The sequence below is a fragment of the Meleagris gallopavo genome, chromosome 1, assembly GCF_905368555.1.
Source record: "Meleagris gallopavo chromosome 1, MGAL_WU_HG_1.1, whole genome shotgun sequence".
Taxonomy (NCBI): domain Eukaryota; kingdom Metazoa; phylum Chordata; class Aves; order Galliformes; family Phasianidae; genus Meleagris; species Meleagris gallopavo.
The window spans coordinates 183,555,518-183,582,552 of record NC_139404.1 but is presented as its reverse complement, the minus strand read 5'-3'; the positions used below and the strand labels follow the sequence as shown (position 1 = coordinate 183,582,552).

The following is a 27,035-nucleotide window of genomic DNA, read 5'->3' as shown; positions in this document are numbered from 1 at the left end:
TTCCTTCTGATGTATCAACTGTACCACTCAGCTTGGTGTGACCAGTAAACTTGCTGAGGGTGCACTCAATCCCATCATCTATGTCACTGAGAAATATGTTAAAGAGTACCAGACCCAAGACAGTCCCCTGGGGAGCAGTGCTCATTACTGGCCTCCACATGGACATAGAGCCATTGACCACCACCTTCTGGATGCGACTTTCCAACCAATTCCACCGAATTGTCCACCCTTCAAACCTGTATCTCTCCAGTTTAGAGAGAAGGTTGTGGTGGGAGACCATGTCAAAGACCTTGCAGAAGTCCAGATAGGTGACACTGGTCACCTTCCCTTTGTCCATCAGTGCTGTCACTCCATCACAGAAGGCCTATAGATTGATCTGGAACGACCTTCCCTTGGTGCAGCCATGTTGGCTGTCTCAAAACACCTGCTTGTTCCTGATGTGCCTTAACATATCCTCCAGGAGAATCTGTTTGTGATCTTCCAGGACACAGAGGTGAGGCTCACCAGCCTTTAGTTCCCCAGGTCTTCCTTTTCTGTAAATGGGAGTGATATTTTTCTTTTTCCAGTTCCCAGGGACTTCATCTGACAGCTACAGCTTTTCAAATATAATGTAGAGCATCACAGCAACCACATCAGCCAGCTCTCTCAGGACCCTGGGTTGCATGTTGCCTGGCCCTTTGAACTTGTACACATTTGGTCTCATGAGTTGGTCTTGGACTTGCCCCACCAGTGCAGTGCGGGGGAGTTTGCTCCCTCAGTGGGGAGTTTTTTACCTCATATCTTCAACCTTTTATTAGCAAAGATTGAAAGAGATCAAGAATAAGATTTTAATTTCTATTTTCTTTTTCCAGTAACATGATTTTGCTTATTAATCTAGGCACTTCAATATTCAGGAATATATTGAGTGGCTTATAGTGAATTTATCTGGAGAAAGATAAATCCATGATTCTTTGGTTGGACTGGATGATCTTGAAGGTTTTTTCCAACCTTGGTGATTCTGTGAAGATCATCTATTTTTCTTAACTTCATTTAGCTTTAGTTACAATATACTTCACAGTAATTAAGAAATATGGTGGAGATTTACTTCAGGTATTGTCAGAACAACCAAATACTGTATATGTGATGTTTATACATTTGATTTGCACATTAGTTCCCCAAGCCATTGGACTGTATGCAAGTTACTGGTGTGCAAGCAAAAAGACCTGCTTTGGGGGATGTGAAAAGGTTGCTACAAACAGTAGTTGGATAAGAATATATTTGGAGCCGGGGGAGTAAGTTAGTAAGGGAGACAGGGAGAGTAGATGGCAGCATGCTGTAGCCTTCTTTAAGAAAATCTTCAAGCTAGAGGAAATATTTTTTAGGGATATCCATACGAGAAAGCAGGAAGTGCAGAGTTTGTCTGTCATGAGCCAGAAGGAGCAGGCAGATGAGCGTATGAATTCTGGATGCAGGATGAGAATAGTTGGACATGGGTTAGGAGAAGGAAGGAGATGGGAATCTTGGTGGGGACAAGACTGATTTCCATGGCAGCTAGCCTGGTAGTATGCCTCACACATCATCTATGCCTGTGACTACTTTATGTACGCTTCTACCTATTTCTTTCATACTACTAATTAGAAAGAATAGTAAAGTGTATGGAAGGTGTATTTGTTAGCTGTGAAGAAAACATGAATTTAAGAAGATCCAAACTGAGACTAAAGAGTAGTTTTCAATCTCATGAACTGAGACAAACAAACTGAGACATGAACTGAGACATGACAAACTTAGCTGCAACTAAGGCAGTTAGTACATGACAGGCAGCTTGAGAACATCACACAAGAGATTGGTTCTTGGAAAGTCTGCATTAAGTCAGCCAGTGGACACTAATTTATATAGACCTACAGCATATGACTGTGTTAAAACAGTTTTGAGCAGAGTTAGAAAACAAAAGCTGATCACAAAAGTTTTGAGTCTTCCTTTTGATATCAAACATGGCAATCTTTTTCCCAAAATTAAAGAGAACATTTGGTGAATTTTTCAACTTGAAACAGTCTCTGAAAAAAGTAATATTTAATTGGATATTTTCTATACAAAACCTTATGCTTTCATTTTCATTTTGGTATTTTTACTAAGTGCAGTAATTTTCTGGTTTTTTTAATGATGCGTGAAACTCTTGACCTGAAGTTCTGTTTCAAGTATCATTGCTGTTACTGCTGTGGCTGCTGTTATTGCTGGTATTACTACGTTTCACAGGAGGAAATACAACTTCTGTAAATGTGCATGGAGATTGCAGTGTGCTACAGGTTATTTGACTTCCACTACAACTGTGAAGCATTCCCCTTATCCACTGCATAATCAAATCAGAGGTGTACACACACACCTCAAATTAATGTATTATGCACCAGTTGTGGCTATCTCTTAAATGTTGAAGTCATTAAGATGATCATAAGCAAGTTCCTGCTGACAATTTTAAAAATTCATTAAGCTTTAGTTCACTAGAATATGCCCAGACTTGCATTTCCAAGTTTAAAAAGCTCTCTCAGGCTTAATTTAACACAGGATTTGATGAATGAATCTGTATTTACAGTCCCCATAAAAAAAAACAAAAGTGCTTCATATCTATCTTTGGCAGCTCTTTCAGCCAGAGGAAAACCCCGGGCTTCTTGGAAGGAAGGTCATTCTAATATGAGGCTCTAAGGGAAATAAACCTTTTGAAGTTTTCTGCTTGCAGTGTCATTTTTGATTCCATTTTTAAAGGAGTCTATTGCAAGTTTAGAAGTCTCATTTTTGCTTTTAAATATGGAATATATATTAGATTAAAAGGAAGAAATTATGAAAAATCCTAGTTTTTGGTGTAACCATTTTAAAGGCAAAGGATTATCATCCGTGGAAAATCCTTTTCATTTATCTAGATCTTGAATGAGGAAATGTTTCTGGGTATTGCTATTGTAAGAATCTGATTATTGTTGCTCCTTTTGTTATTTGATATCTTTAGTATGGTTTTAGCACATCTTATGGCAGTTGCTATAGGAATTCAGATTTTACGATGTCAAATATTACACATAGCATGAGGCCACATTATCAGCCAGAAATGCCAGGTAAAATGGAGACAAGATTTGTGGACTCCCTAAGAAATGTGAAAATTTGGTGATGTTGATCTAAATAGGGAGTTACCTCTACAGAGACAGAACTAGTTTTGATGTTGACTAAACACATGCCTTGTCTAAACACATAAGTCTACAGGCACCTGCTCCAAGCCTTCAGGCAACATTTAATGAAGACACACACCTATGCCTGCCTTTCTATAGCCTTGTAGTTTTCATACTTATAAAACTGGAAATGCTGTTAAGAAAAAAATGCAAGCTACTTACAGTAAAAATTCTTACACATGAAGCATTGTTCACATGTGAAGAAGTTATTGAATAAAGCAAACCATATATTTTAGATACGTTTAGTGTAACAAAGAAATTTGCAATGATATTTCCTATGATAGTTTCAGAGATATGCACTGAAAGACTGCAAAAGCTGAAGAATGTTCAGCATCTGATCTTTGGACATTTCTGGAGAAAGGAGATGACATGGAAGCAATGCCTTCTTCAGAGATACAACTCAGAATAAAAGAATTTATATCTTTTCAAACACATTATACAGGCGTCAGAAATGATCATAAAATCATAGAATCATGGAATTATTTGGCCTTTGTTCCATCCCCCCTGCTATAGGCAAAGACACGCACCAAACTGGGTTGCTCAAAGCCCCATCCAGCCTGGCCTTGAACACGTCCAGGGAGGGGACATCCACCACCTTGCTGGGCAACCTGTTCCAGTGTCTCACCACCCTCACAGTAAATAATTTCTTCCTAACATCTTGTCTAAATCTACCCACTTCCAGTTTGAAGCCATTTTCCCTCGTCCTTTTGCTACCTGCCCTTATGAAAAGTCCCTCCCCAGCTTTTCTGTAGGCCCCCTTCAGATACTGGGAGGCCATGATAAAGTCCTTCTGGATCCTTCTCATCTCCAAGCTTACGAGCCCCAACTCTCTCAGCCTGTCCCTATAGGGGAGGTGCTCCAGCCCTCTGATCATCTTCATGGCCCTCCTCTGGACCCGCTCCAGCAGCTCAATGTTTCTCTAGTGTTGGAGGACCCAGAATTGGACGCAGTAGTTCAGGTGGGGTCTCATGAGAGTAGAGTAGAGGGGCAGAATCACCCCCCTTGACCTGCTGGTCTCACTTCTCTTGATGCAACCCAGGATACAATTGACTTTATGGGCTGCATGCCCACATTGCTGGCTCATGTAGTTTCTTTCATCAACTGGCATGCCCAAATCCTTCTCCTTGGAGCTGTTCTCAAGCCATTCACTGCCAAACCTGTGTTTGTGTTTCAGATTGCCCCGACTCAGTTGCAGGCCTCGCATGTGGCCTTGTTGAGCTTCATGATGTTGGCATGGGCCACTTCTCAAGCCTGTCCAGATCCCTCTGGATAGCATCTCTTTCCTTTAGCATGTCAACTGCACTACTCAGCTTGGTGTTATCTGAAAACTTGCTGAGAGTGCACTTGATCCCACTGTCCATGTCACCTACAAAGATGTTAAATAACACCAGCCCCAGCATCAGTCTCTGATGAACACCACTCATCATCAGTCTCCACTTGGACACTGAGCTGTTGACCAACACTGTCTGACTGCAACCATCTAGCTAGTTCCTTATCCAGCGAGTGGTCCATCCATCAAATTCATTTTTCTCCTATTTGGTGACCAGGATGTAATGTGGGACAGTGTCAAGTGCTTTGCACAAGTCCAAGTAGATGACGTCAGTTGCTCTTCCTTTATCTGCTGACACTGTAACTCCATGATAAAAGGCCACCAAGTTTGTCAGGCATGACTTGCCCTTGGTGAAGCCATGTTGGTTACCACAATCACCTCATCTTTATTCTCCATTGCCTTAGTAGAGCCTTCAGGAGGATCTGCTCTGTGATCTTGCCAGGCACAGAACTGATTGGTCTGTGGTTCCTTGGATCTTCTTTTTTTCCCATCTTGAAAATGTGTGTTATGTCTCCCCTTTTCCAGTCAGTGGGAACTTCAGCAGGCTGCCATGACTTTTCAAGTATGATGGATAGCAGCTTGGCGTCTTCATCTGCCAATTCCCTCAGAACCCATGGATGGATCTCATTGAGACTTGTGCACCTGCCAGTTCCTCAGGTCTCTAACTGATCATCACTTACAGTAGGAAAATCTTCCTTCTCTCAGTTCTTACCTTTCCTTTCTGCAGCTTTGGAGGTGCAGCTAGAGCCCTTGCCAGTGAAGACTGAGTCAAAGAAGTAGTTGAATACCTCAGCTTTCTCTGTATCCCTTATGACCAAATGATGTACTAAAATAACGCATTTTGAGCTAATACTTTCTCATTTTATTTACCTTTTTGTGCATTTGTGTTTCTTTAGAACATAGAGGCAAGCTTTTCAGAGATGAGAAATGAGCTGCAATCACGGGATGCTCTCTGGAGAAAGATACAACTGGAATACCAACAGTTGCGTGCAGAATTACTGAAAATCATAGAGCTTAAGGATATGCAGGAAATGTACGTATACTAAAGACAATATTTAAGTTCATGACTACTGAGTTAATAATTTTTTTATTACATTTAGTTTAAATGTATGAAAATTTGGAGACAGACTCTTTAGCAGGGTCTGTGCTGATAAAGCAAGGGGAAATGGTTTCATAGAATCATAGGATCATAGAATCACTCAGGTTGGAAAAGTCCTTAAAGATCATCGAGTCCAACCATGACCTAACCATACTACCCTAACTGACAACCCTCCGCTAAATCATGTCCCTGAGCACCACATCCAAATGGCTTTTAAACACATCCAGGGATGGTGACTCAACCACCTCCCTGGGAAAACTCAGGGAGGGTAGATGTAGGTTAGATATAAGGAAAAAATCTGCTACAGTGAGGGTGGTGAGGCGCTGGAACAGGTTGCCTGCTGTTGTGGTGGATGTCCTATCCCTGGAGACTTTCAAGGCAAGGCTGGATACAGCTCTGGGCAACATCATCTTGCTGTGGTATCCCTGTTCACTGGAGTTGGACTAGATGGCTTTCAGAGGTCCCTTCCAATTCTAAGGATTCTGTGATTCTATGATGATTCTAAATTAAGTGTATTTAAAAAGATACTTGCAGTTCAGAGGACAGACTAAACAATTTTTGAATAAATACTTTCATATAGGATGAGATTGTATGCAATAGGAGTCAGGTGTATTAAAAGGCTTTTATGTTGCCTAGATCTTTGCAAACTGATGTATTTCATCTATTTTATTTCTTTGCTTAAAGTGCCTTTATATTCCTTGGCATTAAAACACACTGGGAGTAGTGCAATTACAATTCTTCCTAGCCTCCTTTGAGCAAAAGGTTCATATTTTTTGGTTTCTTTAATCTGCCATAACTGTCTTGAGAATATATGAAATACTAATCAATAAGAGATTTCAGGATCCTTTCTGCACACTCTTCCATTGTCCTTAATCGCTAGAAATTTCTCAAGATCCAACTTGTTCTAGGCTAATTCTTGGTGTAAGCTAATTCTTTTGATATTATAAGGTAGATATTCTTGCACGTTCTGCTTATTTCATATTTTGTTTGTTTATAATTTAAAGGCATCGATCATCCTTTGTACAACTTACCGAGCAATCAGAAAATAAAAATGCTGATTTCCTACTACAAGCACAGAGTCAAAAAAGCCAACGAGAAGTGCTAAGCAAGGTACTTCATACTGTTAAGTGTTTCTAGATCTTACGCTGCAATCTTGGATTTTGAAAAGAGGATGTGAAGGATTGGCCTTGGTCATGTGAAGAGGGGAGATGGAGGATAAACTATAGTTCTTGGAGAATATGGAGTTTTCATATATGAAAAAAGCTTTCGTACATGGTAATTGTATAGTTGTGCAATTGGTATTTTGATTCTGTGTGCTCACAGCAAAGGTAATAGAAGAGGTCAGTTCTAAACATCACTGTGATTCAGATAATACCTTACAAGTAGTAAGCCCTCTAAGTTTATATGGGTAATTAATAAGTTGTAGGAGGAAAGTAGCTGTTTGTAGATGGTCTCAGATGTAACATATAGTAAGAAATCAACTGTTAAAAGTCCCTGTGGCTGGTAGCTACACAAGGCTGAGCTTGATCAGTCGTTTGCTGCACAACCCAGGGCAGTGTTTTTTCCTTTTGAGTTTGCTTCACGTTGCATTCAACATTTCAGTGCTATGTGCAGGCAGTGGTGGCATGGCACTGTGGAATCACGTATGGCTTGGGAAGTGAAAACACTTTGAGGAAGAGGATGCCCCAAACTCCCTTTACGGGCTTGGTCTGTTTTTCGCTGAGTAGCATGTAAGAAGGAACATCTGGAACTGGTGCAGCTGACTTGGATGCTGCAGCAATTTTGGCATTTTAGTCATGATCTAGCTCTTGGATTTTTTGCATCTACATCTATTTGTTTATAATTCTAGTGTTTCTCTGTGGCTTGCATAAATAAATACGAAATGCCATCTGCTACAGATTGTGGACGGTTTGAAGAGTTATTAAATGCATTCAAAGCTATTTATGCTGGTTTTGTAGTTGTATTTCTTAGATAATATAATGGTTATTGGTAGAAAGATTATGAAAACAATCTTTGTGTTGATTCTTAGGAGAGCTCTGCATAGGAGAGAAGTGCAGAAAACTTGAGCTTACATTTTATAAGTAATGGCAGAAAAATTCTTATAAATTCATTTATCATATATAATATTTCTATCATTGTTTCTTACTAAACAGTCTCCAGATTTATTTATTTATATTCCTCCAAAGTTATTTTAGGTTAAAGATATGTTCAATGCAGCCTAAGTTGACTTTGGAGCAATATAAGTAAATCATACTTAGATTCACTGGAAGAATATTTCCTTGAATTTTTTTTTTGCATAAATTCCAATTCATACAATTGACATTATTGCATTCTTTAAACATGGAATTTAAACATTTTGTGTTTTGTTCATTTCTAATACTAAATAGGCAAATGAAAACACGAGAAAGACTGAAAAAAGGTGTAAAAATTAATATAGCTATGGGCATTGTCTCGTGAAGAAAGACACTGTTGTAAAATCTCAAAAATGTCTGGCTTGGTTGGAAGAGTTGGGGTCTTGGAAGCAGGCAGCAAAAAAGTCACTAGTGAGTGGGTGGTTTGTGATGCAGTTGTATTTACTACACAACAATATATATATGTTTGGGGTTTTTTTTAAACATATTTGCAACAGATAAGAAACCATCTTTATCGAGAGGAGCCATCCCATTGCTCTGAGCAGGAAGGAATAAGGACAGAAATCTCTGACCTGACAGAAGAGCTTCATCAGAAGGAGATCACTATAGCAACTATCATGGAGAAAGCTAGTCTTCTGGAAAGACAACTAAAAATGGAGTTACAGATAAAAGACAAATTGTTAGCAAAACAACAGGTATGCAAGCAGGCAAAAGCATCCTTGGTCATTTTACTCCACACTATAGATAACGACATACACTGTTAAAAAAAGGTGTAGCATTTCTTTATGTAGCTTTCATCAGCAGTGATATTTGCTAAACGTTACAAAAGCAGCCAAATTGATGCCATAACAATAAAACACCACTAAATGTCAACTGTACATCTAAATTGCAAATCATTATGACCATCAATCGTAGTCACCATTTTAGTATGCAAAAGATATGGAAATTTTCAAGTTTGTTGTTATTGTAAGTACTTAATCATTAGAATTATTAGATAATCTAGAACATTTCCTAACTTTCCAGGTTTTGAAAAGCTTTTAAAGAATGGTGCAAATATAGTCAGAAAATTCTATCAATTTGAAAGCTGAAAACTGTAAGGTACTCATGTTTTAAATGGTAAATCTCAGTTTGAAAAGCAAATATACTGTCCCCATTACTTAGTTATGTAAACCAAAATAAGCATGATACCTATGAAGGGTGTATGGGTATCTGGGTTTTCTGAAAGGCTTGTTGCATATAAAAAGTAGTGATTAATGTAATAGTTACTTTTGACAATGGGAAAGTTAATATTCAGGAAAACGTCAGGCTGCTGTGTGGCACTCTTTACCAGGCCACACATGCTGCATGTGTAATCTTTTGTTTTCCTAAACGATTACTTCTTTCAAAAAGGTAAACAAAACTTCTGGCACTTCATTTCTATGTCTCTTATAGAGTATTTAGTATTTCTTTGTGATTTAGAATCACAGAATCACCAAGACTAGAAAAGACCTCCAAGATCATCCAGTCCAACCAACCACCTACCTCCAATATTTACCCACTAAACCATGTCCCTCTGTACAACATCTAAACATTTATTGGACACTTCCAGGGATGGTTACTCAACCACCTCCCCGGGAGTTCGTTCCAGCACCTGATCACTCTTTTCAAGAAGAAATTTTTCCTAGTGTCCAACCTGAACCTCCCCTGATGCAACTTGAGGCAATGCCCTCTAGTCCTATCACATTTAATATTGCTGTATTTAAAACAAAAATGTTTCTTATAGTCCATGATTACTTATGTATATTTTGTAAAACTAATTGAACTGGTACAAACCTATCTTCTATCAAGGTTTAACAAGGCATGGTGTTGCACTTAGGTTTATGCAATCCCAGTTATGAGTACAGACTGGGAGAAGAACTCATTGAGAGCAACCATGAAGAGAAGGACTGGGGCATCCTGATGGATGACAAGTTGGACATGAGCAAGCAGTGTGCGCTTGCAGCCCAGAAGGCCAACTGTGTTCTGTGCTGCATCAACACAGAAGGGACAGCAGTGAGAGAGAGGGCATTGTCCACCTCTGCTCTGCCTTCATGAGGCCCCATCTGTGTGCACAGTACTGTGCCCAGACCTGGGACCCCCAAAACAGGAAAGATGCAGAGCTCTTGGAATGGGTCCAGAGGAGGGCCTCAAAGACAATCCAAAAGCTGGAGCACCCATCCTGTGATGAAAAGTTGAGGGAGTTGGGCTTGTTTAGCTTGGAGAAGAGAAAGCTCCAGAGAGACCTCATTGTGGCCTAGCAGTACTTGAGGAGAGCGTACAAGCAGGAGGAGACTGACTTTTTACAACAGTCAGTTAGTGAAAGGACAGAGGGGAATGGCTTTAAAAGAGGTCAGATTTAGGTTAGATGTTAGGAAGAAATTTTTTATTCAGAGGGTGGTGGGGCGCTGGCACTGCTGCCCAGAGAGGTTGTGGATGCCCAACCTCTGGATGCATCCAAGGCCAGGATGGATGAGATCCTGAGCAGCCTAATCTGATGAGTGGCAACTCTGCCCATGCCAAGGGACTGGAACTGGATGGTCTTTAAGGTCCCTTTCAACCTAAGCCATTCTGTGATTTTATGATATACTCTGTATTTTTCCAAGCAATGTCCTTATATATAACTAATAATTTATTTTTTTTCCTAGTTGTTGAATTTCAAGCACAAAGTTATCAAATCTGAAAACACACATCTAAAGGAGATCATAGAAAATCAGAAGTATAAAAGTTGCATGGTAATTTATTTTATTTTATTTTAATCTATGCAATATGAAGAGCAGTTCCTTATAGTACCTGTAAATGTTGATTGAAATGTCAGCTTTAAAAGTTTCTGGCTTGTGTGAAATAAATAAATAAAAATAAGCAAGTAAAAGACAAATTGTATTCACATGAAGCCTGAAGATGAGGATAGCTATCAATAATATTGACGTTAAAGGTAATAAGCTAGAATTAAGACTTGTCAGTTACTTTTCAGTTACACTGAAAAATTTATTGAGGCCTATTTGCTGTGACTGACTTATTTCAGAAAATATCCTTTTTTAAGCAGTTGTCATTCTCACAGATACAAAAATGTGTACCTTTTTAACTACTTTACCTCTTTGTTGACATGACATTTAAATAGCAGTGTAAAAAAAAGGTGAAGCAATGTTTTGACCTCGCCCAGCTTATTTTCAGAGTTTAGTATCTATTTCCCTTCAAAAAGAGAGCATTTAAGGTTTAATTTATAAAAGCATACAATGTAACATAATGTGGAATTGTAACTTATACAGATACGATAAAAATTACATCCACTGCCTTCCACAAACCATTTCAAAACCTCCCCTCCTTACAGAACATCTGCAGTTACTGTGCCTGTCACTATAAAAAACTGAAATACTGTTTGTAAATAATGCTGTAGGTATGTCTTTGGGGGATTCATAGCCTGGTAATTGTCTCACTGTAAATTGGCAAATGTCACTCAAGAATGTCACCTTTTTCCAGTTACTAGACATGCAAAGGTCATTACACATACCCGTGCATTTATGGACTTGATAATTCCTCCTTACTTTACTATTTTGTTGTGAGGATGTGCGAGGAACACTGAGTGCTATCTGGTATTTGGATGTTAAGATTGCACAGAGTGATGTTTTTGGATGTGCTTTTATTATAGAGCACAACACAAAATCCTCAAAATAATGCTAGCCTGAGTCAGTATAGTGTCATGCATCACCAGGAAGAGGTACTTGTTTAGATTTCCAAAGCAGTGTAGCTGTGTCAACTCAGCTGTGGGGCTCTTGCCATTATAACTGTACTGCTGTTTCTAGAGCTATTAGTGTTAAGGTGACTTAGCAGCCTCCTTTGTGTGTTCTGCCTCACTTCACACAGGAGACATAGCTAAGCCTCAACTCTCCATCCATCCTTGGACAACATATTGAACTTGGACAATGTCTTGTACTTTTTGGCACATCCGTGCCAGCGTAGCTCATAATTTTGCCATAGAACATGCAAACTAAGGCATGGTTGGTAGGAAGAGAGAACATTAAATCAAACAGTGCAAAAAAACAGATAGGTGCAGGAACCCTACTTGTGCTAGCAATATACACATTCCAAACCCTTAGTGGTCATGAACTACTAAGTTCCAAAAGAATAGGATGAGACTAGAAATATAGGTGAGCACTTCTTGGTAAATTGGATGTGTTTTCAATCTTCTGTGTATAACTTGACAAGTCCTCGCAGGTTATTTTCTGTTCACAGTGGTATAGTGTTACACTGTACTCTGGAAGTTTGCTTCCAGGGGTAATCTTCCACTTTCAAATTCCTGTGGTTGCAGTGCATGCATTGTTTGCCCTTTCATTATTTTGACTTTTATTTCATGTGGGTTAATCTGACTAAGAGGCAGGATTTAGTAACACAGCTGGAAAGCATTGTGCTAATGTGCCTTTACTGCTCTTGAAACTGAAGGTGATGCATATTGACACAGATAGTAAACTATGCCTGTAGACGTATGCTTTAGCTAGTAATTACTTTACATAATAATTCTTGTTATTTTTGGTAGAGTCACTACTGAAGGCAATAATCAAATCTATAACTATAGTTGTGGTTGTTTTTATGTCATACATTCTACAATGCCATTGATGACGAATTTACAACAATAAGATTTTCAATGCCCAGTTCCTTGAGAAATTTTGTTTTATTGTGTTATAGCAGATGATACCCCTTCTTTCATTTATCTAAAGTATTTTTTTCTGGAGGTAGTTCTTTTGGCTTGCTGTAAGTGTGGCATGATTAGATGTGGTAGCTAGGTCTTTCTTGAGCATAGAACACCGTTTTGTATTTGCTTGTTTAAAATACAAAAAGCCATTTATTGTGGAAAAAAATGCCCATTGAGTGAGGGCTTTATCTCCTTTCACAGAGTATCGATTTATCTAACAAAAAACATGGAGATTTCACAGCTTCTGTTCAGAAACTGGAACATGAGAATGCAAGATTACAAAACAGCCTTGTTAAACTACAGAACCACACAGAAACATTGATGCTGGGTGGGGTGGATAAACGTGGAGAAACGGAGCACAGCTACCAAACCCATTCAAAGATGCAAGAAAAGGAAGACAGGTAACATTTAGTTTATACACATATATGAAGTTTTCTGTAGGCTTTTCAGAAGCCAAACTCTTGTGCATTTTTTCCTTTTCTGTTGACTCAGAACTTCCAAAAACCTAAATATCAGACCTACATGGTATGTTTGTGAGGATTTCCTACATTTTTTGTGTGCATGGCTAACCAAACTTGTCGATAACTGAAGTCCCAGAAATGTTTCATTGTTATTTTGCTGTTTTTCACATGAAACAAGTTAAAACTTTTTAGTGTACTGCTTCAGTTCTTAGCTCCAGATATTGAGAAACAGGACAGAATGAATTTCTATTGCCAAATAAAACAAACAAACAAAAAAAAAAAAAAAAAAAGAAAAGGAAAGGATATACAAATCATCATGAGAAGCAAACTGATCCACAGGAGGTTATCTTAATAAGCAGTTTGAATGACAGCTCCTGCTGAAAATCTTTGTGCCCCACCAGTCTCGTTTGTTGGAAGTTTCACTAGGTATATTTTAATGCCTCGCAAAGTTTTGGTGCTCTTGGGTGACCTGATTTTGGGAAGAAACATTATTTCAATTGCTCTGAATCAATTGTTATTACAGTAAGCCCCTTATTAGGGAAAAAATAATGTGTTTTAAGAATACTCAGAAGAAATATAGAAAATAGAAAACATTGTAGTGATCTCTTTCTTTCTTAATTCCCTGTATTCAGTGGAGTGCTGAAGGACTTTCAGATGTGCTATAATGATGACACTGCAGTAATTTTAAAAAAAAGTTAACCTCTGCTATTTTATACCGGTATTTCATAATGCAGGAGATTAAATATTGATAGAAAGCTAAATATTTTGATCATTTGTAATACAGAACTTACAAATAGCACAAATGTAAAACATTTCTGTGAAGTAATGTTTAAATAATGCGGAGCCGGAGTTGCATGGACTGAGTTTTCAAAGTTGTGTGTTCAGTAACTGACAAAACGTAGTGTGGTTTTCTTCTGTGTAACAAAAAAGCATGAAATTATCTGTTGGTACACATTCATCTAAAATTTCCTTTTAAATATGATGTTTCACTAACAGGAAGTAGTATCCATTATAAATAACATATATATAAGTATCTACGTACATGTATACGTATATATACATGCACATATACAGAGATATGTATGGCAGATATAGCTGTTTTCCTACTAAATTTCAAATGATATTGAAGGCTTTGCAAAATGAAAGATTCACAAACCAAAATATGGATTACTATGCACCTGTAGATCTCAATTTCACCAAAATTGGACAGTGCAATTTTTGTCTGTGCTTCCACTCTTCCGAAGTGAGTGAAAGCAAGTTTTTTCCATTCCCACTCTAACTACACTCAATGTACAAGAGGAACTATGAGTCATAGAATTTCATGAAATCGTGAAATTCACAAACTTAAGTGTAACAAACAATAGAGCAGTGCAGGTAATTTGCAGGGTCTTGACTTCATAGCCATTGAAAACTGATACTAAACTTAAACAGGGAAGGAGAAACCTTCCAACAGCAGAGATCTCAACAACCCCTGCTGAACACAGTTTAAATTACGACTCAATTAATCTGATGAAACAGACAGATTGAGCCTGTTCTTCAGGTTCTAAAATGTGCACAAATTTTAAGGCTATTTAGTTAAGTAAATGCACATAAAGGTTTTAAAAAATGTACAAATTCCATGTGCAGTGCATATAACATCAGTCAGTCCATCTTTTTAAGCTTTGGCCCTCTATGTACTGTTAGTTCTCTGTTCCCCAGGTGCGGAACTACCTCAAGATTTTTTCAGTAAACAAAAAATGAATGTTCAGCCATCTATTGTGTTCACATAAAGCAAGCAATTGTTGTTTCAGTTTAACTCTGGGGTATGTTTTATTACATTGTGAGCATAAACCATGTTAATTCTGTTTTAATTTGCAGTTCTGTTTCCATGGTAATTATGGCATTGGAAAGGGCAAAATACTTTTTTTTACATAGCAAAAAAGTAGAAAACACAGTTTTTGTGCAGGGTGGGGAGGCTGCATTTTAAATGGTGGTTTTCTGAAGCTGTACTTTTTGTTTCCCCTTTGTGCATTCTGAAACCTCAGAACATTTGCTAAATGGGCAAAAATGTTTTTCTCTCCCAGTCAGTACAAGAATCTCAGTCAGTAGCTGGATAGGAGAGCTCTAGAGAAAATACAGGAAATTTCAAGAAGTGACAGTGACTGTTTAGCAAGAGGCATTTCTTTCCTTGAGTGTACACTGAAATTCTAAATATCAAGAAGTAACACATAGAGAAGTGTCATCTTTTTGTTAAAAAAGCCTGGAGCCACATCCTACCTATAACCACCTTAATTTATTACTATTCTCATAAATGACTGTTGGCTTTAACTGACATTGAAATAAGCTTTCTGTATCCCCAAAGTTTTAATCTTTTCTTTATACCTTCTCCACATACAGTTAATTTAAATGTTTTTATGATTGAAGATGATTTTCACTGATGAAGCCAATGTGCTTAGCCTGCTTCTTCAGAAATGAAAGCATGTGAGTTCCCATACGAAGTTACTATAAACACATACACAAATGAGGTGACTGCTCAAGCCGAAGTGCACTTTCATCATGTGGCAAGAGTGAAGGGACTAATCTCTGTTAGGACTGGAAACCTACTGACACAGCTGGATCTTAAAGGATCTTAAAGGATCTTCAGTATCTATTGTAAGGAATTTTTCACTGTCCTGTGGAGATCTCACATCTTTCATCATGCTCACCACTACATCAGCTATTGCAATGGATTAACCAGAAGGAGAAAAAAACAGTATTTTCAGAAAAATACTTTCTATCAATTCTTAAAAATCAAGTTAATTAAGTTTTATTTGCAAGGTCAAAGTAATACGACTGATTCTGCAGATATTTGGTCGTTAAAATCCACTGTTCTCATTCTCAGGGAGAGGTATGTCAGCCAGCACACGCTGTGGAAGGCATTTGTTTAGCATCACTGAAATAATTGATCTCATAGGAGCCAGGCTGCTTATATATATGTGTGTGTCTGGAAAAGCCTATTCTGCCTAAAATTCTCAGGACAGTCTTCTTTCACTTCTCGTCCCAAGTGTCTCCATGCCAACAGTAATATTGTTTTTGTCAAGTATGCGTATGTGTTAAATAGTCTATAAACCCACTAAAAGCATTTATTCAACTGCAGTTGGAGTGATTTTGCATTGCCAGCTTTAACAAATGGCCTCTTTTCTTTCACAAACATGCAGAGATTTGCCTACTTTTACATTTGTATTCAAACTAGAACTCTGGTTTCAGATGTTATTTTGCACTGAGCTGACAGAAATTTAAGCCTCAACTGTGAAATTTGTCTCAAGTGAAGGCATGGGATCCATATCAACGCACCTAAATGTAGGTGGCATGTTTCTCCAAGATAGCAAACAGCCCCAGCAATCATATGGATTACAGCAGAAAGTGGAGTTTCTGTAAATAATCGGTGGTTTTGGGGGGTGGGTGGGGAGGAGATGTCATTTCACTGTGTGAAAGATACCATAACTGTAGGCACCCAGGTCTGACAGTTCTGCTCTTACTGAAGGAAGCTGTAACATAACTGTAATAACTGTTATTGAACACGTAAGAAACCAGTTCTGGAGGAAAAAAAAAAAAAAAAAAAAAAAAAAGATCACATCGACTTTACTGTGGGTTTACAGAGGAAATTAGTTCCAAAAAGGTCAGAATGCAAAATGGAAAACAAAAACTAAAACAAACCCTGTGGTTTTATTACTCATTGCGCCTATCTTCAGTTGTGGTGGTGTTTTTTCACTACACCCTTCATAAAAATAATAAACAGAATGGACTTTAAAACAGGCCAAAAATATATATATAAATCATTCTCCCATGCCCTGAAAAGCAGAAGAATATTTATTTTAATGAAAAGCAGGAAAGAAAGGAGAACATTCTGCCACCAGAATGATTTTAGGTGATCTGGAAAACTGGAGGATTTGGTAAATATTCTCAGAGTTTTATCTTTGAATATATAAACAAAAATTATGGTAGCATACTTAAAATGAGCTGTCCTACAGCATGCAGAATATCTTAGTCACTACTACTTTATAATCAAATAAAAGTGCATTCTTGCTTAGTTCTCTTTACTGTCCATTTATGGAGTCCTCAGTCTCACATTTAAGGCCCAGTGTGCTTAATGGATTAGCAGTTCACTAAGACTGCACAGCCACCCTCTCCCAGAACTGAATGTTTGAACTGATGTTAGAAAATGATGGTGTGAACATTCTGCAGACAGCACTGCCCTCTCACTGTGCTTGGCAAATTCTTCCTTTTCTATTAGAAATCAAAGCAGGATCTAGCAGCAGTGCGTATCCTTAGATATTCATAATAATTGTATTTTAGTGGTAGAGAACTTGATCTTTAAAAACTTTTGTAAATGCATTTCAAGTTTGTGAAATGTTTTAGAATCTTTTCAATGCTAGGATCATTTCAAACAGCTGTCGTGTTTAAGTATAGTGGTTACCTCCCAAGAGTGAAATTTCTTTTATTTTCATAAGGATGGAGCTCAGTACAGTGGCATTTTCTACTATTTCCAGGAATATTGTAGCAGAAATGTAATAAAATCTGAAAGAATTGATTTTTTTTTTCATGTTCTGGTATATCGTACAAGTAAAGATGCAATTGAAAATTAGTCTAATTCAGCAGACATCTGGGCAAGATAGTATCAAAGTTCTCTGCTCTTTAATCAGTGTGGTTTCAGAATCATTCAGTTATCTGTCAGGAGAAGATATTTCAAACTGAAAGCAAAGAGCTTGCTTTGTGTTGAGTTGCAATTAACCATAAAAGTGTTTGCTTGACAGAACTACAAATGAATACAGATACATGCTTTTACATCCATTTTACATCCCCAGTAAGCAGGATAAAAGAGTTACAGAATACTATAATAAAGGGCTTAAAATTCCCAAGTTTCCCTTGTTGTTACAAAAGCATGTTCTTGTGCACCTAAAAAAATGCATACAGCTGGATATAAATTAATGTTGCGGTAAAGAGGCAGCTAGTTTCCTATACTAGCTTTTTTTTTTTTAATTGATTTAAAAATTTATTCTAACTACTCAAACACAGATGTTTATGTTTAAATTAGATCAAAATTGTCTAATTATCCAAATAACAAACAATAGGTTTTGTTTCCCATCTCACTTATACTTTAACATTTTATTTTTAGTATTTGTGTGGCTAATTTCAGTCTCTTTCCCATTGTACTGAAGCAAGTTTGTGGTTTAGATCTTATCCTGCAAAATTATATGGCAAGGTTACTCAGCTTAAGTTGCAATTAAAAGGTTTAAATCAGAGTGATTTAAGTGGCAGCTAACGCAAAGCGTGCACCCTCAGACATTCACATTAACTTTGCTGGAATGCTGCTAAATTTCTGCAGGTATGCCCATAACTTGATGTGTGAAACAGTTTGAACAGCTTGAGCAATCAGAATTTCACAAACAAAAAAGCATGGTTTTGCTGTGATAGCTTTCACTTTTAACTGCTCTTCATATTTTGATTGTGAATTTTTACTGCTATTTTAGAACTTTCCAAAATGAAGATGAAAGGCATATGAAACTTCAACAGACTGCTATATTCACAGCCAGTGGATACCATAGAAACTGTAGGCCTACTTCACATGGCCAAGGTGATATCAGTGGTTCCAAAAGTGATCGCACTTTATCTTATCACAGACTTGACAGAGGTCATGAAATGGAACTAGATGATAAGCCTCCATCACCAGCAACAGAGGATCCTTTGTGTTTTGGTGGACTGTTTCCTGAAAAAGGCAGAACAGGCACTTTATTAAGCCATGCTTATGATGCAGAAGAAATCAAATTATCAGTAAGTAACTGTTTTTCTATATTCTCAAAGATCCTTCTGTGGACCAGATGCAATCTTGGAGGAGCCAAAGTTTAGATTACCTCAGTTGTCGTTATTATTTATTCAATGCCAGCCCAGCAAAAATGAAAATATCTTATCTTAACTGTCGTTTTTCTGAATATTAGACATCCCCTATTGGGCCATATTCTGTCCATTGACAGTGATGATAATTACTTGCCATTATGTGACTGTGGGACAGACTTGTACGTTTTAACTCATTGCCATTTGTATGGTAGTACTTTGCTTCACATTCCCTTCTGCAGGGGTACTGTGCTTTAAATCTATTTCCATAATACCTGCAAACTTACACCTTACATGCTGTTAGACTAATCGGGTTTCTACAGCATGTGATTTGTGGATGAAATTAGAAGACCTGCAACAACTATTTTCCATGTGTGAGCTGTTGTATTCAGAAAGGAACAGAAATAACTGCTGTAATCCTTATTTTTCTTGAAATGAAATAATGCAAAATTCTTTCTTTCAGTCTTCGTGGGATGCAGATCTTCATAGGGTGCAGATTAGCAAAATCCATGAAAAGTGGGATACACCCCAGTTTGTCTATGGCAAATTCTTAAGAAAAGCTTTCCAGAATTCTTTGAATTTTATACTCTTCCTCAGTATCTTTTATTCTTCCTTATCCACTATAGGCCACTATTTTTTTCCAATTGAAAATTCAGCATTCATCTTCCAGATCCCAAATTGTGTGATCACACCAAATTTTTATAGAACCATCGGGTTAATGAGGAATGGAATGTAGCCATCTCTCTGTCCAACTGTGATATATGCTTCTTTGTACCCAGGAGATCCTGAACTGTGTGTGGCTGAGTCATCTCAAGAGAAGAAAATGAAAGACTGTAATTCAGCATTTACTGGGAAGAACCAGTAGGCAATATTCTTGCCATTTCACACAGTAATTAGAGTGGAAGAGGCATCATGACATTAAGTCATCTTAAAGCAGGTTGCAATGACCGTACTGCTGTTCACTTCAGAAAAGTGCACATACACTTTCCTATCAACTGCCTGGCTGCTGGAATCTCACTGCAGGTGGGCAGCAGCTCAGTGATGGCCTGCCTGAGAAACAGGTACAGCAGTGCAGCCCTTCACTGTGCTCCCAGCAGCTGTGTTGCAGTAGTCAGAGAACAGGGAGGGAACCACACAGTCCTGAGTGTTTGACCTCACTTCCATTTTTATTTTCTTATTTTTTGTGTAAATGTTAAGTACATGACTTTTAGTTTCTCATGGATTGGAAATTTTCCTCTTTAAACTGCTAGTAGCAAAAAGAATTGTTTGAACTTTTTCAGGAAAGTCTGATAAACACCAAACCTCATCCTCTGTTCTGTCAGAAGAGTCAGACAGAGACACCAGGGCAAAAGCTTCTGTTTCCAGCCAGGCCATGGACAATGGCCATTCTGACACAGTTTTGCAATCTACAGGGAAACTATTACCCAGCTGGCACTCAGGACAGGGTTGACGCCAAGACACTTGACTAGGTAATGAGGAAAATACTTGCCAGAAGATGTGTGGGCAAAGTACAAATTAAACTTTTAAGTAAGGGATGTTTCTCATACAGAGTTTTATATCCAAATCAGAGGGATCCAAGCAGGTACAAGATCAGAAGATCAACAAAATTAATTGATCGTTCAGACTGACTGATACTACAGCTTTAGAGGCAAGACAAGTCAACTGTCTGTTACTCTAGAGTTCTTTGTTTGAAGGGAAAGCCATTGCATGAGGCAAGAGGAAAAAATACAGCGTATTGTAAATCAGACTTCTTTGGCAGATTTTTCAGAATTGATGTTTCATGTAAGTCAGATCTCCAGTATATTCAAAATTTCTTTTTCTTAAAATATTGTAGCACTAATTGAAAACATCAGAACAGGCGTGATGTTCTGAAACCTACAAAAATTACTCTTTTTGTATTTAGAGAAGTGAGAAAATAGTCTCTCAGGCTTTTGACAGAGATCTGTATCTCCTCTCCCACTAGAGAATCTTTGAACAACCTTAATGAATAGTGCACTGGAGTCACTGTCCTTTCTCATTTCTACTTAGAGGTTACAGAAAACCATTCCTGCCTTTAAACTAGAACGCTCTGCTAGGATTCACTGAAAATTTCCAGAAACTCAGAATTTATTGTTTCAAGGCTTTCTAAATTGAAATAGATGTTCTTTGCCTGAACCGTACCTTAGGGTGTGTTCTTCTCTGGAAATGAACAACTTCACAAAATGGCCATTCGAACTATTCCCAGTCTCTGGGAAGACAATTCAGTAGAACAGTCCAATCTCCAGCATAATGTTTAATCTTTTGCATTGAAAAAAAAAAAAAAAAAAAAAGGGAAAAATAGCCAATAAGTTTATTTGCAGTTTCAGAATAGTCTATTTTACATAATTTCTCTCTATTAGCCGGAGCAAGCTGTTCTGTACATTGTGCTTTCCAATCTGGATCTTTAACTTTTAGTCACAAATACTTTGTCATGTTGCTCTTGGTGGACACACATTGTGTGCTTTCGCTTTCAAGACTTGGTATAAGACAAGAAAGGCTGTAGCATTAGGAAACTTTTTAACTTTAAAGATGGGAAATTGCTTTTGAGTAAATTGAATTGAAAGGTATGGAAATTCTAGCATTGGACATTATTAGGAATGATTCTGACTGTCTTGGTCCTACCATGGTTCATGCTTCTCATTTTTTAGGTGTGTAGATGCTTGAGTATTTAGGTCCTCCAAATGCCTTCCTAAGTGGCTTGATGATATCCTAGGCATCTTGATTTTTATTTTCATATACAAGCAGAAGCACATTTTTCTTAGAAGACATGCATCTCTACCTGCTGTTTAAGGTGTATTACAGTGTAGGGTTGGAGGAAACCAGCCCAAGAGGCCTCCAGACATAGCCACAACGAGGCTAAAATTAGCCAGACCAATTCCTAGGCTTGTTGTTGTAAGAACTTTCCTGGGAAGCTGAAGGGACTAAACACGTGAAGAGTCTAGAAGCATGATTTGACTTCTAAATATAAGACTACTCCAAACATTAGTGCTTTCATTTACCCTACTTAATGAGGCACAGAAAAGTAGGCACAACTCACAGGGCAAGAAAGAGATTGACTCTAGGCAAATTAATTAGGCACTCTGTGAGTGAGAATAGACCTGCCTTCCTGGAGTGCTTCTGCCCAGCAATCCAGTTAACTCATAAGCACTTTGAGTTGTTCTTGTTGAAGGAAAAGATATATTTAACGCATCACATGTGGAGATTCACATCTTTATAAAATTTTGCTTCACTGCCAGCAAACAATGAGGCAAAAAGGTGATTCTCATTACTGGTCTACACCAAGGAGATATGGGGTCAGCTGACACATGAGTAATGAAAAAGCAGAGTCCTTGTTGCCTAACTACCCAAAAAGTTAGGTCGAAATCTTAGCAATGGTCCCATGTCTGTGCAGCATACAGTTAGGAAACTGAAAGACAAAAAAAGAAGTGTTATCTGAGGAAAACAAATTCAAAACTAAAGACTATGAGTCCCTCCTGACACATGGGTTAAAGCAATTTCTTTATGGTTTTCCTTCCTCAGGCACAGAAAGTAAAGATAATACAGAACAGAGTGAAAAAACAGATCAGAGCCTTGGAAAGCAAAGCCTTCTTGCTAACAAGAAATGTTGCCTTTTAGACCTGTTTATACACAACCTGCTCTCAAAGTGCATAAAAACAGTGCATTAGGGATCTATCTAAAATGATAGCAATGTCTTACCCCCAGGATACTAAGGTGTAAGGAACCATCATCCGCTTGTTCTGAGTGATAAACGTTCTTCCTCAACGCTGAGTAAATTCATAAATGTCTCATTTGGGGTTTACATTGTGTTTCAAGAAAGCACATCAAAGTAAGTACCAGTTAAAGCCAAGGACATCAGTATTTTATCAGATGGCTTAATCCTGAGATCCATGTGTTTCTATTGACAATTCAGCAACTGTAAACATTGTTCTAAGGAATTTCTCATAACTTGAGATAACATTTCTGAAGACTAATGCTCATATCAACCTGCTGTTGGAAGGGTTTTATTTGCTCAGTTTTGATTTCAGAGGTGTTTCTTTAAGAAAAGTCTCCATGCAGAGTGTCTTCTTCGTAATGCAAAGGCTTTCTTGAGATACTTCAAAATAGTACTGCTAACTCTATCACTGAACCCAAACTTCACAAGGAAATAGCCCATGAGAGTTGCAGAAAGAAGGTACATGTGTCCATGGTATTCAAATTCTCAGGGAAAACTCCTTGTACAAAATCATGTTGATCTGTGAGTGGGAAATCATGTACATGTTTATAAGGAAAAAGGTGATATACGGTGATTTTTCTCCAGAGTTTCTCAAGCACTGGAAGATCAATGCTTGTGCAAGGATTAATGGAGGAATGTTGTAGAACAAGGAGATTCAATACCTCTAGGTTCTTCATTCCTATGTAGCAAATTATGTCACTTTCTTCCCCACCTTGTTAAAGCAGTACTTCGGAGGCACTAGGAATAGGAAAATTCTGCTTTGTCTGTGAATTTCATTTGAGGAACTACGTATGTCCAGAAAGCCTGGCTACAAGGGTGATATTACATCCAGTATTTATTTCTGACCATCATTTACTTGCTGTACTTTGAAAAGTAAAGGAGTTTCCTTTAGGAAATCCCTAAACTTCATATCAAGGTCTGCTGCAAACAGTTTGAATGAATAGAATAGTGCTTTAAAGTGTTTCTGTATTATATAATTTGCATCTTTTGGCCTGAAAAAGAGCAGATTTAAACCAAGCTGAAAGCAAAGACTGAATCTGCCTGTAATTGCTGCATAAATAGGGAATATGTCATTCTGATACAATGGATCTTAGAATAAAAAAGTGCAGGTATGATAGAATTGACATTTTCCACAAAATATTTGGATATTGAAATCATTTTGAGCCATTTCTATCTGATGTATTGACAGACAAACTCTGCATTTTACATTCTAGGAAAAACAAAACCAGACGTTCTAGACTAATAATTCTATCAGTTACTAAAATATTTTTTACATACAGTTTAATTAGGATAATAAATTTTAATTACTTTTCTCCATACATAGCCATATAAAGACAGAAAATTACCTTCCTCTTAGTCAGTATTACAGTAAAACTACAAAGCTTTTTTGAGTTAACTGTTAAAAATGAATATCATAATGTTGTAATTATCTACACAAATAAACATTGAAGTTATTTAAAGCATCATGATTCCATTTGATAAAGAAGAGGGGTTTTTTTATGAAGACATTCCAATGAACAAATCTTAAATATTAGCAAAAAGAATTAACAAAAATTGCTTCTTACATGTTTAGAACTGATTCCGGCTTCCAGCCAAGACTTATTTATGTCTTTTCCTAAGTTCCATGACAACCATTTTAGAACTGATTTTCTTATGTTTTATGCTTCAGTCTGCTAAATCCCCAGTAAATGGAAAAAAGATTTTTCAGTGACCTACTCATAGTTTGGTACACTCTCCAAAATATCAGGCCTTGATGTTAACGGCACTGAAATGAGAACAGATTTTCTTCCTTTCCTCAGAAAGTATCTCATGAGATGGAAGAGAGTCAAGAGAGAAAATTACAGGAGGCAATCAGCAGTACCCAACACAGGTTACATTCTGTAGTTCCAAAGAACAAGTTATTGTCCTCTGTCCTGGTCTAAATTACACAAGTGACTGATGTGACCTTTAGCTGATCCAAACTTTGGAGGTTCTGAAGCAGCTTATTTCTGTCTAACAGGATATTTACATTTTCAGTGGAAAATCTACATCCTAATGTTGTGAATGAATGTCAGAGGTGTTGAAATGTGTTCAGATTATGTTACTTAGGCACCTGAACACATTTTAAAACATATGTTCAGAGTTGTGTTTTTTTGGAGAGATATGAAGAATTATAGGGTTATTAGCTGCTGTATGCACAGATGTTTTAAGTCTAAAAATTGATAATGCAAGCATGTTGTTGTACTTGCTGTTGTTTACTAACCATGTCTTTCTATGCATGCCTTAGTCTTCTCCTGAGACATCCTTCCTTGCAACAACAGAAAAGTTCCTTCAAGAGGAAGAGAAACATACCAGAGAGTTTGAAGAACGTTTAAATTCACACCTTGAAGAACTGCGAAGACTTTCTGAAAACACTCTTAAAAAATACACTGGGCTACAGTAAAGTAAGCATACTTAAGCCGGTCACACAACTAAGAAAATAAAACCGCGTTTAATCAATGAAGAGTTTCGTAAGACTAAAATCTGCAACTAAGTTCATAATGTCTTTAGGCACATTGCAAGAAGTATGCATTCTTAACATCAAGGCTTCAGTAAGATAACCTTTATCCTTCAGATCTAGATATATCATTACCTGACAAGGTTACAAAACACTTCCCTGGACATATTGCAAAATAAGCAATTTTCTTTTGCATAGTTAAATCAAGAGCCTGTTGCAGCACTGTACATTAAGTAAGGTATTTTCAATTCTGTGGTGTACGAGGGCTAGTAAGTGGAGTTATTTCCTTGCAAATATAATCAGCCAAGAGAAATTCTCTAAATTACACAGAACAAGAATTAGAAGGGCTTTTAGCTATGTCATAGCTCCTAGCATTAAGAGCTTATCTATGCTCTGGTTATTCTTGGCTATACAAGTAACCTTCGGGACTCTTGAAATGAGAAGTTTGAGCTTTTGATTTCTCACACTGTAAAGCCATGCAGTACTGTCAGAAGAGCACAAGCAGACAAAGCACAAAGCTACTTTGAAGCCACCTCTATTACCTCTTTTTCCAGACCTATAGATTTTACCTGGACAGAGTCTGATCACAGGTGCTTTCTGTGCTTTACATTAATACTTAAGATTTTTAAATCCCATCTTCAAAAGCACTTTCAAAAGATTTTGATACTGTATTGGCTTGTTGCTTAACTACACTGGAATATAGAAGAGCCTTCTACTTTACATGATTTGTGATGAGTCTTAAGGAATGGCCTAAACTCCTTATATTTTTTTCTGCAAAATAGGAAAACATTATAAAACTGAGTAGAGCTAATTCAACTCCATATGCTAAAAAACTGCATAATATTGAGATTCCTTTTATTTGCAATTCAAACTGGGTTCTATTGCTGTGTAAGCGAAACAAATTACAGACAGTGTTGATGAACCACCAATCTGAGTGAAAGAGATGCTGAAGAAGTGCTTTCCAGCATGTACTGCTGCCAACTTCCTGGAAAAATCTGGATAAAAATAATACCAGACTGTCAAACAGCTCCAGTGTGAGTAAAGCAAGTGTTATTGATATTCAAGACCACAGCAAAAATGTAAATTGTCTTTGCAAGAGATAGATATTTCCTTTATGACAAGATACACTACATCACACACAAAATACCAAGATTTTAAATACCGGTTTGTAATAAAATGAGTAATGAAAATGAGGGAATCAAAGATTCTTTACAGGAAAACTCAGAAAAATTGCTAGACTCAGCTAGAGGAATGAAGAGTGAATAAAAAGATAATGAAAGGACATTTGAACAGACTAAATATATATCTGTCCTCAATTAAAGGAGAGGTGCATCTGGATTTGTTTAAAGAACTAATGAGAAAATTTAGGAACCTCTGTAAATGAAGCTAAATTTTAAGATGGGAAAGATTTGCAGAAGCAAAAAGTAAAATGTCTTTCAGAAGGGCGGAAGAAGAAAAGGACTATTAGCTGGTGAGCCAGATTCTTTTGCTGCTGAAGGTTTAAACATGCACAGAGTCAGCATGCTCTTGATCTTCAGAGGAATGTGCCTGAGACCAGTTAACTATCCAAGGATCCTGCTCATGATACAAGTTTGTGTGACTATGTAGAATGAATGAAAGAAATTATCAAAAAATTATCAAAAAACGAATACAATTTTCTTTCTAAAGCCTTTTAAGATTTGGCCAAGCTCTTAAATTTGGCTAATGAAACATCAGAGTCAGTTTCAGCTTGGCTTTTGTTTAATACCATATAATTAATCTCTACAGGAAAAGCATTGAAAACAGCAAAGCACTCGTGCCTGAACAGCCTGCTTGTTTTCACCTGTACTTCCTGCACAGAGCATATTGCACTGAAAATGTGCTGAGTCAGTACAGATTAAAGTCCTGGCTCTTGACACCTACTTAACTGAAAGATCACCTTTCTCTTCCATGGCCAAAATTAGCAGAAGCTGCTAATCTCTCAGCGCACATTTGAACAAGGGCCCAATGCTGCTGCAATCAACTCAGAGCCGCACCGCAGGTTCTGAGTATGGCTGCAAAAAGACCTTAATCATTAACTGATGA

General features: G+C 37.5%; 1 protein-coding gene across 2 annotated transcripts in view; it reads left to right on the top strand.

The window, feature by feature from the left end:
• The window catches only part of DEUP1 (deuterosome assembly protein 1), a 55,064-nt gene that overhangs the window by 23,055 nt on the left and 4,974 nt on the right, over positions 1 to 27,035 (top strand). Inside the window, exons 8-14 of one of the 2 annotated variants that reach the window (XM_085216377.1) lie at positions 5,415 to 5,551; positions 6,622 to 6,727; positions 8,247 to 8,444; positions 10,413 to 10,499; positions 12,656 to 12,855; positions 18,555 to 18,705; positions 24,762 to 24,918. In XM_085216377.1, coding sequence (XP_085072503.1) covers positions 5,415 to 5,551; positions 6,622 to 6,727; positions 8,247 to 8,444; positions 10,413 to 10,499; positions 12,656 to 12,855; positions 18,555 to 18,705; positions 24,762 to 24,917 — 1,035 coding nt within the window. In that variant the 3' untranslated portion in view covers position 24,918. Of the gene's footprint in view, positions 1 to 5,414; positions 5,552 to 6,621; positions 6,728 to 8,246; positions 8,445 to 10,412; positions 10,500 to 12,655; positions 12,856 to 18,554; positions 18,706 to 24,761; positions 24,974 to 27,035 lie in introns of those variants that run through there. The other variant, XM_019612288.2, reaches the window with a different exon arrangement.